The sequence below is a fragment of the Lissotriton vulgaris genome, chromosome 4_1 (assembly GCF_964263255.1).
Source record: "Lissotriton vulgaris chromosome 4_1, aLisVul1.2, whole genome shotgun sequence".
In the NCBI taxonomy this organism is placed as follows: domain Eukaryota; kingdom Metazoa; phylum Chordata; class Amphibia; order Caudata; family Salamandridae; genus Lissotriton; species Lissotriton vulgaris.
In genome coordinates, this window is record NC_141691.1 from 683,508,440 (window position 1) to 683,521,500 (window position 13,061).

At 39.9% G+C, this 13,061-nt stretch overlaps 1 protein-coding gene across 2 annotated transcripts in view; it reads left to right on the top strand.

The window, feature by feature from the left end:
• LOC147722440 (aromatic-L-amino-acid decarboxylase-like) overlaps positions 1-13,061 on the top strand; it is a 592,216-nt gene that overhangs the window by 209,395 nt on the left and 369,760 nt on the right. For both annotated transcript variants that reach the window (XM_086964962.1, XM_086964963.1), the window contains exon 4: positions 9,342-9,461. In XM_086964962.1, the coding sequence (XP_086821088.1) occupies positions 9,342-9,461 (120 nt within the window). The remainder of the gene's footprint in view (positions 1-9,341; positions 9,462-13,061) is intronic.

Consider the following 13,061-nt stretch of genomic DNA (forward strand, 5'->3'; position numbering starts at 1 on the left):
AGAATTCCAAAAGTCGTACATCTCCATCCATGCTAGGTCACAGACTTGTGGGGCGATATACAACTTTACTTTATGAACTGGGTCTCAAAATTTTTTATCCCATTCACCTGTGATGAATAGTGTGAACTAGCACGTTCCTAATTAAGTTTGAATCCTTTGGTGCACACACTCTTTGCATAAAAGCAGGGGCACTCTATATTTTAGTACAGGGCCCAGCCTGTTAATGGGGTATCTGACCAGCAAACAATGTTAATTCACCATACAAAGACCTAAGAGTACATATGATTGAGTTTAAGTTGTTACGTCTATCATGATCCTGAATGTCTTCTAGATATTTAAATTTTACTTGAGCAACCCTACTTAGAACAGATGTAGTTCAAAATGTAGAGACTTTCAGGAGCCAAATGTTTCTTTGTTTACAGGAAGGGCTTTAAAAGGTCCCAGCACATAGCCTAACAGAATATGTCTTCTTTTGGCTGACACTCTATATCTCACACATGCTGAAGTGATTGCTCGTCCTCCTTCTCCATAAGCATACATTTAAATGTGGCTATGCATGAACAACTCTCGGATTAAACAGGTAGTACAGGTTCACGTGAACACCAGGGCTATTTGATAAGAGCTTATGGTGAAAAATAGCTCCACCATGAGCTAAGAGAGACCCCACCTGTAAGAGTGAATTACACGGAAGTCATTCAAACACTTGCTTACATTTTTGTACCAGAGTATCATTATTATATAGTATTTTGTTTTGTTTTGTTTTGTTATGTTATGTTATGTTATTTCATGGGCATTTATATAGTGCTTATCATTTGTATGCCACACCAACATTTTCTGAATGTGAGCATTCTTTGTGTTCTGGGATATTCATTGAGTCAAAGTGGTCTGCTGACATTGCCTTTGGTTGCCTTTCTTATTGTTTAGTAAGCCATAGTGTATAACAAGCAACAAGGTCACAGTAAACTACTGCAGTGTTTTATCACTGTCTATATTATTTAGTGGCTCTGCGCACTTAAGTCCCAGATATTGTCTCATTGCCACAGACGGCACCAAAGAACAATTTCCACTAGTCCCCACAGTCATCCCTCAAGAGTGTGACCCTTTGTGAGATAACTTCCCAATTCCCAAGAAGACCCAAAGAAGCCACAGGATGGGAATTAGGGTTTCAGGTGTGTTGACCCCACCCTTAATAACCACGATGCACCCAGTAATAGAAAACTGTGGCTCTACACATCAGAGTCCATACACCATAGACCTGATGCCTCCTTTCACAAGAGGCCAACTCCATCAGGCTTTCCAGTGCTTTGGCTTTAACTTCTAGGCCTCAGCAATGCCTACTGCCACTTTGGCTCCCAGCTCTAGGGAAGCACACAAGCCGCATTATGAAAACCATTGGCATGGGTAAGCCTGACTTCTATGGTTGAATATATTACAGCAATGTTTTTGAACAGCGCTACACCCATGGTGTTTCCACGGAACACTACACCAGGAGCCTCCCTTTCTGAGACAAAGGAGAGAATTCCACAAAAGCAATCCCCAGCTCAAAGCTATGGGTGATCAAACTGGAAAACCCAAGTGCCTGACCAAGACACCTGGCCTGATTACCACAGTACTAACAAATAAAGGGCTGTGAAGGCAGGGGAACACAAATCGCAGCCACAGAAGGACACAGTTCAGTGCCAGCATGGATGAGGGCCGCAACCAGGGCTGGCTTTAGGGGGTTGCGACTAGTGACACAGCTGCTGGCGCTGAGCTATGGGGTGCTGTGTTTAGAAATGTCCTATGAGTTTATTAGCATTTGCTAGGTTCCTTGTGTGTCCAACAGTTTTGATGCATCAATAAAAATATTGAGATAGCTCTGGTGATTAATGTTCCTGCTGGAGAGAGATGGAGTTTTAAATCAGTTATAATGAATTGCAATCTGTTATTCCCTTCTGATTGTTTTTTAAGAGGGAACTGCCAATTTCTGACATTTATAGGCAATGGGGATAGCAGTAAACTTGACTTTATACTATTATCCTCAGACCTCGCACCATTTATTATAGACTCTAAGGTTCTAACCAACTCCACAAGTAATCACAACCCTTTGTTAATTAGCTCCGATTAGCATCTGCATGGGAACAAAGATTCCAATGTGTTTCAAAATCTAAGCTCTTTTTCAAACAAGGAAGTACGAATTAAATGGGATAAAGTTGATCCAACTAAATCTTTTCACTAAACCTATGATAGCGAATAGAGACAAGATCAATACTTTTTTATGAGTTGATGCCCATCATGGGGAAGTACTGAGTAGCCCTGAGGAGACCTGCCAGTCGAACTCTAGTATGCTGACATCCAACAAAACCCCAAAGGCCACCTCTATTGACAGATGGCTTAATACTCATTGCTCGACTGCACACAGACACCTTAGGTCTATCAGAAAAATGTCACCCATAGCTAGGCACACATATATGCTGATATTGGAACAGTGAAAGGAAGAAATACAAGGGCGACTTGGGAAGATATGGGGGCAGCTACTCCAACTAGGGATAGAAAGGCTTCTTGGGAAATTGTTTCTCAACCCTACTTCACTGAGCACAACATGACAAAGATACAGCGGCACATATCCTCCGATCAGTTGGTAAATAATGTTACTACGGTGTTTGTCCCAGACAGTGTTACCAAGACCCAGACTGACCTTACAAATCCCCTTATCTTCAACCCTGATTGTGCCTTTAGTTTAAGTAACATGATTGAAATCATTGACGTGTCAAAAGCTATACTAAAATGAGCTGTAGACAAAGGTGCCAAAGCACCCGACCCAGGGGTGTCCCTATCGATATTTTTAGGCTGAGCTCTGCGCTACGAGCACTGTTAATAACTAATGTTTTCTGAGCTGCAATAAATGGAGATGTCCCAAAGTTATGGGGGGAATCCATAATAGTAACCATCTTCAAAAAGGGAGATGGGAACCAGCCAAGTTTCTATCACCACATATAGCTTTCGGATTCCACCACAATAAAAGTAGGGAGGGTTATCCTTCAAAAATTAGAGGACTTGGCAGAACACAATAATTTTTTTTTAGAAGTTCACTATGGCTTCCGCCCTAGCATTATGACAGTAGGACAATCTTTAAACGTATCCCTATTAATCGAGAAATATGTCAAAGCCAGGAGAGGTTCATTACTTTTGACTTTCAGGGACCTCTCCTGTGTCTTTGACATGGTGAATCGGGGAAAATTGTGGAGCTTGATGGACAGCTCTCTCAAGGACCTACTTAGACATTTGCACTGGGGGACCTAAGTGAAAGCACATTACGGCCTGGATGGGGAATGTTCTTCTCTTATTAGGTCTAAATCAGAGCATTAGACAAGGATGTATTTTACCACCTTTTTATTCCTTTTTTTATATAAATGGTCTGGACAGTGAACTATTGTGAAAGGGGAAGGATCTGCCTCAAGTAGGTAAATGCCCCGTTTCCAGTCTTTTATATACTGATGACAGTTCTTATAGTAAAAACTTCAAATAGCCTTCAAATTTTACTAGAATTTTTGTATCACTTTTATGAATGATCTTTAGTTAAAAGTTAGTCACTTGAAATCCTTTGTTATGACTAGTGGCCTAAAAAATACTAAATCTAAATTGCATGTGATAGAGGGGACCAAAGTTGCCAAAGTCAAACATTTGAAATATTTAGGCGTCATCTTTGACCCCAATTTAAAGTGGGCCAACCTAATAAATCAAAGAGCACAGAAACTCTCAAGGGCAATGAAAGCAGTATTTAGGTTTGCAAAAAGGGTAGGCCATAAGTCCATAAAAGAGATGATCCAGATTTACAAAAGTAAATGGGATCCTCCGGAACGAGAATGTGAGTTTCATCAATCCAGGGATCCTGCAAAGCATAGAAAACTGTTTTGTATGCACCTTGATTTCAGTCCCCAATAGAGTTTTAAGTTATAGCATTCAGTATGAATTGGGGATTTCCTTTATCAAGGACACCTTCAATAGCGCCTTTGCTTCTCTGGCTCAAGATTTTGCATACTCCTGGGGCACGTTTTTCACATTTGATACTCGGGATTGTATTGACTAGGACAAAATTGACAAGCTTCCATGGTGATCTTAAGTTAAGCAAGTTTTTGTGCTGAGGATTGCAAACTTGTTTCATACTAGAAGTTGGTGGTAATTTGCGAATCCTTATGGGTATTTTTGCATTAATTTTCCGTTGATACATTGCATTTAAGGAATCGCACAATTTGCAATTCCTTAAGTGCAATCGCAAAATAAGGAATAGCAAATTTTGCGATTCCTTATTTTGCTGCCAAAATGTGTCATACATACCATTTAGCAAATTAGCATTCGCAAAGGCCGAAATTCTGCGAATTTCGGCCTTTGCGAATGCTAATTTGCTTGATACATATGGCCCATATACTCTTATTTTTAATAGGTTACCACAAGCCAGTTCACACTTAGCCACCCAAAGTCAACATCCTGTATATATAGTGCATCTGCAGGAAACGCGATTCCTAGCTATATATTGACTGTACAATTGTTTGTCAATCAAAGCTCATTTAAATTAAAGGACCATTGTAGAGGTTTTGCTTCCACTGATATTTAACTATGCAGGAGAGTGATCACAGAAATTGTACTTATAAAAATGTATTCATATAGGATGATGTAGTCTATAAGTGTAATTGTGTGCTGGTTGAATATTGGAGTCTTCATCAGCATTGGCTGAGCAAGGCTGCTTTGGGCTCCAGATCAAGCTAGGAAATGAGTCCCTCTCCTCCTTTGCTGGGTAGAATAAGAAAGCCATAATTAGGGAGTATTAGCATCTTCAGATTCCTTTCCCTTGGTGCCACTGCACCCGCTGCACTAATAGCTGCGCTCTTGTTTGTTAGGCCCCAAAAATATTAAAATCTTGTTGTTGCCTGTTCACCCACTTCGTCGAATGCGCGATCAGAGCACTATTTACCAACAACATTAAGGTGTCTCATAATTAAAAGAAATTACTGATTATGTTATGTGGTGATATGCTACGAAATGACTTGCAAAAGAGACTGTAATATATTTAATGTACGTTTGCTGAATCAATCCTTTTTGTTCCATATTAAACAAGCCAAGATATTGAAAATGGCCTGTTGGGTGACTGAATACATTTAAGTATAACCCATATCATAAATTATTAAACTTTTGATGGTCTGATCCTGCTTCTTGCGTTGGCTCCAGAAGAAGCACGTTCATGTCTTTAGCTCATATTTCTAAACTATCAATATGGACACAAATGCAATTAAAAGAAAAGCAAAATGGCAGCATTTTATGTAAGTTCCGCAGAGTTCATCAGGGTACTCGCGCTTTCCTTAGCCTCACTTTGCAATCCTGCATTCACTTTCTTTTGCTTTAAATGGGTCTCCTCTCACCCCTGTCTCCAGGAGTATTCAAGTCATTTTGAAGTTGAGCCTTCTACAACTCGCTGATATGGGCTGGGTTTGAACTTTTTCTGATGATTGGGGCTGGCCCTCTGGCTGCATCCTTGCTCACTGGCGTCTCAAGTGAGACTAGATATTTTAAAAGAAACATGTCTGAAATGGCCCTCATAGATTTTTTCATGTTTTCAGGATATCATTGTTTGGGGATGAGTTGTAACCTTCTTGTTTGGAGGTGGTTGTAAAAAGGTTCATTGCCACTCCTTTTTCCACCTGTCACTTCAGTCTTCTGGGTATAGTTAAACGGTAGTAATGAGGCCTCATCTACTTGTATATCAGTGGTGCAGCTCCTAATCTTCCCTCAGTTGTCATTGCATTGGTTTGTTATTAAATACTCAGGGACTAAATTTCTCTGAGATTCTTTAATACCTTTCGCCTTTTTCTTCCCTTGTTCAGCCTAGAAGAGTAACTTAAATAAATGCTTGATCCAAAGCCCTGTTGCTGCCTTCTTCTTCTGAGTTTGATGTTATGGATCTTTAAATTGTAAGGCAACCTACAATGGCATCAGAACTGCACCTCTTTTCGACAGTCTTCTGCCCTCTGATGTGTAGACTTGTAGCCAGATGGCACAATAGCAGGTTTTTGCTTTTGAAGGTGCATTTGTCCAAATTGTAGGGCCATATCACAGTAACTGCCTCAGGGGTGCAACGGGCATAGATGCTGGCGCTGTGTGCCTTCCAGGAACTTTAGCATAACAGAAGGGGCTGCAGATGCGTGTTCAGCATCTTATGTAATGCAGACTGTGCTGGTCCACATGTATCACAAGGAGTCCTAGAAAAGGGGTGCACTGGAATTCCGAGTCATCCCCTTGCGAGCAGGTGCAGTCTCTCATTTGCACCCGACTGCAGATGATTCTTTGCCCATTTCAAATGCAGACCGGGTGGCGAACTGGTGGTTTCAAACAGCTGATCTCTATCACTAATGCACTGTCACCAGGGCCTAATTGCAGTTAGTGGGCTACACATAACTGTACTAAGGTGACTGTTGCTGTCTGCACCAGGCACATTTATTTGAAGTTGCGTGATGGTGCACAAAGGGACAGTGCACCCTATATGTAATGCCAGCCCAGGTATCAGGGGAATGTGGCACTCTCCCCCCACCTTGTCTTATAGATTGCAAATAGTGAGTACCAATGCCTGTATTCACCACAAGATGTCACCTCCTTATAGAAGCAAGAAACAACAGCAGCACGTAAACAGTTTTTGTAAATGCTCTGTGACGATACGTTGTTAAACCATACCATCTTAGTGGACCTCTGTTTTTGAAGGTGCTTTTGTCCAATCAGAAGTTAGGAGGCAGGGCGCTCTTTCCAGTCTCGCTACTTGATTGAGAGAAGGCAAGTGTGTGTTGCTGGTGGCCAAAACAGGACCCCGCCTCTTTGTAGTAGCAAGTAAAGCAACATGTAAACAAGTAGAGTTCACTGTGAAGTAAACTGGGGAAAAAAGTGTAGCATTGGAGATTTGTATGCAAGATCATCATCATCTAACACCAATTGCAGTTCACAATCTTGCAACTAATGTGACTATCATCTCCATTTCCAAAATAATCCTATATACATTACTTTTTTCGCTAGATGTTAAGAAGTGGGTTAGAAATACAGACAAGGGACCTAATTCACAAAGTCAAATGTTTACTTTCGTGTAAATTTACGTTTTTTTTGTTCACAAACTACGAGTTAATAGTAAGTTTACAACTGTGGAGACTCCTCAGTCAGGTCGGAGAACTCTGCACATAAAACGAAAAGCATGTCCTGTTTTTTTTGTCCGGAGTTCCCAACTACGGAGTCTCTGCAATCGTAAACTCGTAGTTTGTGAACACACAAAAAAAGTTAACTTACGTAAATGTGTGAGTTTAACTTTGTGAATCAGGTCCTACATATTTACATGATAGTCATGGAATGATAGTGAGCATTTTTTATATTGCGGTCATTGGTAGAAACCCCATACAGGAAAAAAAAACAAAAATAAAAGCATTACAATTTTTAAAAAAAATCTTTCGAATATGTAGGACTCAGATGCCAACTATGGCAATTGACATGCAGATCAAGGATAACAAGGTTCTGGATAGTGCTTCACATAATCTTACACTTTTTGTTTTTAAGGGGGATGGAGCCCAAATTTTAGCACCTTTCGCAACACACAATGTAAAGGCATAGAGTAGCATTGTGTTTGATGCTGAACTCTGGGAATGTCAAACCTTAAAATTATACCTAAATGTACCCCACTTATACCCCTTATGAGGGAAACTGGGACTGTGAGAATTAAAACTTTGGCTGTCACAAAGTCGTTGTTCTTTTGGGTCAACCTATGGGCAAACCATGAATCAAGATTTTTTTCAAGGTTGGGTGCTGCCCTAAATTCATTTTATTTTAAATAAATTAATTGGAATTAGGGCTACGTTCGTTTTGGGGAGAAGCAGAGATTTCTGCAGTATTCACGAACGTAAACAAAATGCCATGTTGAAATGTGCCAAATTTGAGGACGTTCAGTAAGATGTTGGGTTCCACACCAGGTCAGACTACTGCAAAATGAAATGTGAGTAGAGAACATCGTTGTCTATTAGTCAGTGTGCGTTGTCCGATCAGTTTCAGGTATCTGTTTCTGCAGGGTGGCTTTCGCCCGTTCTGTCCTTCTCCGTGAAGTAAGCCCCGTTTACGATCAGCGTGTCCGCTCGATTGTGCACAAGAACTGAGTAGAGAACATCGGTTAACCTTGATTGAACCAACCCTCAACTTCTACGCTTGCTTTAAATCAAGTATAAACGTATCCTGTGATAACAAGGGTATAGAGGATGAGGGTCACTTTATTTGTTTTTGCACACTCTATTTACATCTAAGGACAAAAAGGTTAAAGCCACTTCTTTGGGAATTTGGATCTTGAGCCTTGTTCAAGCAGTACACTGCAACATGCAATGTCACATTACATCTCGAGGGCATGGCCGTGAAGGAGCTGAAGGCTGCAATAGAAATGGAATTCACGTGGTGGGCAAAGTTTTTTTGTCAGATTTTTTTAGATATTTTAGCCATGATCTTTCATTTAAATATGAATTATGATGCATTTATCCCTTTATCGTGGAATATAATGCCGTGTTTTAAACACTTTAATTGTTTTATTAAGATTATAATTGTAATCTTTGTCAGTATCAATTGGGAATATTTGTATTGTAAATGTAAAAATCTAATGGCTTATTGATCCAAATAAAGTTTCTTCTGATAAATTGGGGAATTAAAGTTAACACAGAATCTTCTGAAAGTGATTCGAATTGCTGTGGGTATTGAACTGTGTGGCCCATTCTTAGACTGGGATTCAACATCAAACTTGCCTTTATGTGTTGTTTATCATTCCATGCATTCTGAAAGGGTGATGCAGTGAATGGTGAATGTTGAAACATTCCTCAAAAAATTGCAATGCTATCAATCGGTCAAAAAGGTATATCAAGGTTTTCTATAATTGTAAGAATATAGACGTGAATATCTTGATGGCCTTGAGATTCGTTGGCAGTGTGTTTTAGCAATAAGGTGAAAGACAACACATTACCAGAACTACAAGAGAAGAAGAGATCAAGTCTGATGCACAAAACAGTTTCCATAACATTTGGATCATGGCACTATTTCAATTATGTGTAACTGGAGCGCGAAGCTCTGGTGTGATATTAGATACTATTTGTTCACGGAAGGACATTCAAGTATAAATGATGGAAACTAAAACAATGACTGAATCAAAAGGTAGCTGCTCGAAACACTTGATTGGTTAAGGAAGGCATGAGTCAGTACAATACAAGCAAAGGAAAGGACATAGATGACTAAAATTCTTGTTCAGATTATTTGTTTTTTTTTAATTTAGTTTTTTAATCATGTTTGATGATTATTTTCCTCTGCAGACTTCCAGCCCGGCTTGCACAGAGCTCGAGACAGTCATGTTGGACTGGCTGGCGAAGATGATCCATTTACCCAAAGAGTTTATAGCTGGGGATGACGGAGATGGTGGCGGAGTGATTCAGGTAGGTAGAAACAACAAAGAAGAAATATAAAAGAAACCCACAGGTCACTCATTAATGGCTTACTCCAAACTAACAGGCAGCCGAAACAATAAACAGCAATTTTGGGGGAAATACATTTTAATCAAGCAAGTTCAGGTGAAAATTGATCATACTGTTTCACTCTGCTTCCTACTTACTCTGATGTTGTGGAGAAACCGCTTGCATGATAAAGCCAAATCCAGAGTTATGTCTGTTTGCTTCAATTTAATGTCAAAAATGTATAAAAGTCATCAATTGATGGGGTGCAACATATGGGTCTATGTCTTTCTGGAAAGAGGCTAAAATAATAATTTATTTGTACAACGGACTAAGCAACAAAGTTTTGACATGTAGCTATTCCATATTTATTTAGACCCTGTGATTACCTAACTCATTTTTTACCCATTTATTATCCCATAAATGAAGATAGGCAGATCAGTCCTTGCTGGAACTCAAACCTGTGTCCTGCAGTTTAAACACAACTCACTAGGAAGCCCATGACCCATAGAACTTTTGTAACTGGCCCAGACGGCCAGTTAGATAGTATTTATCATCCAATCTTCAATTTCCCAAAGGGCATATCTCTAGAGAAACTTCCTCCCGAAGCATTATGGTATGTGTGAATTAATATATGTCATATCTCTGAATATTTTGGGCTAGAATTACAAGTTTTCTCTGGTAGGCTCCGTAAATTCATTGTTATCAAAGGTCGGATATGCTGCTTTGTGCAACTTAGGAATGTGCTTGTGCAGCCCTACATCCCTATGCTCAAATCATGTTAGTAAGGTACTAGTACTCCTCGTTTTTACTTCAGTCAGTCTCTCACCATGGAGAGGCATAGGTGCTGAGACTACCCCTGCTGAGCCTAGACTAAACCCTTAGTCTAGGTTCAGCAGTGTTAAGTTGCACTGTTTCTTATAATTAAAAGTGCTTTCTTCCACTCCTCCTCTTTCTAGGCGATTTCTGTATACCTATTCAAGGTATCAGTATCAATCAATACTGTCTATAATAGGTTAAGCATTTGCTCCTTCAGTGGGCAATCAAACAAGGGGTTTGTTTTGATTCAATATCATATACGTCTAAGCCGAGGACTCCCAGTGTCTGGACACCCTTAAGGGTGATAAGTTGTGTGTTACAAATCTGGAACTAATTATTAATTAATTAATCAATTAATTAATTAATGATTGTGTGCTAGGCCTGTCAGTAGAACAATTCACTCCAGTGCATACATAAGAGTCCCACTTATCCCTTCTCAGATATCCTTCAAATTTGTACTGCACTATTCATACTCTCTTTCCTGCCAGATACTTACCTCTGTATCATACCTCACCCATGATCTGTAGATGATGAACTACCCATCTGGTTAGGTCAACGTTTCTAATTGAAAGCATAGATGGTGCGCAAACCATCAGGCAAGTTGCATCTGCTTATTATATCCTCCACGTCGATTTTCCCTCTTTTGCAGAGTCACGGTAGTCCCCAGAGGCTAAGTAAATCTCCCCTAGAGCATAATGAAACATACCTTCATTTCAATTTCTACCTACATCCTTAATGTCTGGTTTTTAGCATTTCGACACTCACTACATGAGTGCCTTTGGCGATAACATCTTTCATCCGTCCCACTCTCACAGTAATTTGCACCTTCTAAATGGTGACTATTGTGCTACTACCAAAGAAGTATGCCGCTACTTTGCTCCCAAGCAGAAACAGAGTTGCATGTTGAAATACAGACTTGAAAAATATAGATCACAAAAATAAATATTCAGCAATGTAGACTTCTAAAATAAACACCATGCAAAAATATATACTGAAAAAAAGTTTGACTGGTTACAAATTCCCGATTCCTGCCAAGCCAAACTTCTGAAAGACTGGGTTAAATTGATATTTTAATTGAAATCCCTGCATATTTGGAAACAATTGCCAAATTCAGGGATTCATTTTGTCTGTATTTTGAGTATTGCGTAAACGGTTCTAATGGCAATCCTCCCACTCCTGAAATGTAGCTCTAACGGTACAAATAAGAAGGTTCGAGTCTGGACAAAACATTAGAGGGAAGGGGTAATTGGATTGAGAGGGAGAGAGAAACAACCAGAAGTCAAAGGTCTTCTTCTGCACCACTCTCTTCAGTATTACGTTTTCCATCACAGCAAAGGGCATAAACAAATGTTTTGTGGCAAACTTAATATCACTTGTAATGAAGAGAGTTTGCAGCTATGGTGTGAAAACACAGGATACTCACCAGCTTCAAGATGGTGGGCCACAGTGAATCTAAACCCAGCAGAAGGGTACCCGGTAAATCAGATAACAAGCGATAACCCAGGGGTCCACTGCCAGGTGAAGGGAGCAGGTAAAGGGCACAGCAATAAGACAAAGACAAAACTAAGTAAAATAGTCAAGGTCAGTAAAATTGGCAAAGGTATGGTAACTGAGTAAACCTTAGAGGGTAAAAATAACAAAGATAAGGGATAGTAATTGCAAACAAACTCAACAGCAGGCAAAATGCCAGTACAACAGGGAAGGTTGCCAGGTAGATTCCATTTACCTTAGAACATTCAAATTTTGGCACTGTCTGACGTGACCAGGAAGTATTGACCCATGACCTGCGCTGGTCTGCAAGTCATGTCGCCCCAGCCACTACAGAGTGATCTACCATAGTCTTAAATGGAAACACTTCTGAGGTTTACTTATAGCAGCCCTTGACTTCAAATCGCCTGCTGATTCCTGACATGTTAATAGTTGTGTTTATAAATGTATTTGAATATTTTTGTATGGGCTTTGTATGTTTTGAGTAGGCATTCCTGATTCTTTATATTAGTGAACAATATTTAATTTTTGTAGTCTATATTCTGATATGCTATGGGTATATGTGCTATTTGTAGGTGCTCTCTATGTATGTACACAAGTACGTAAATTGATTGTGCCTGCACACGGTTTAGGGACTCGTGCAATCTACACACGAGCACATTATGACTTTACCTTCACCGATTCATGCCTATAAAAGCATTGTCAGTCAAGCCCAAAGTGTATTGTTCATATTGTTACTTGATACTAGTTAGCGTATATTATTGTCTCTCATTGGCATCCTCGTTACAAGATGGAAAAACTAGAAAAGGCAGTGCTATATCAAGTGGTAATTACCACGCTGTTTAAACGTGTTGGGAAAATTGCCCTGTAATTGTATGTGAAAGCTGGAATAGTTACAAACAGAAAGATGGGCGGAAGTTCGGCGCTGGGTATGCGGGCACGAGCCATCGGCGATAGTGCCTCCCCAGCGGGGTCACCATAGCAACCAATGTCCATCTGCAAGAGATGAGGATTTATTAGAACAGGCACGGCCCGGGGCGAAAAGGTGAACAAATAGAGAGCAACGTGATCCCTTTGTGGAAAATGTAAAGAAACTGAGCTTCGATGCCTGTCATGCGTGCTTTTCTATGAACAGAAGGATTACTTGCTTTTGAGTTTGATAGCCATCTGGTAACTTAAAATGTCACAACAAAAGGTATATAATATTTATAGAAGTGTTGAGCAACTGTTTTGAAAGGTTTGCATTGAAATGCTTCTGGGCTATCTCCTAACTTAAGA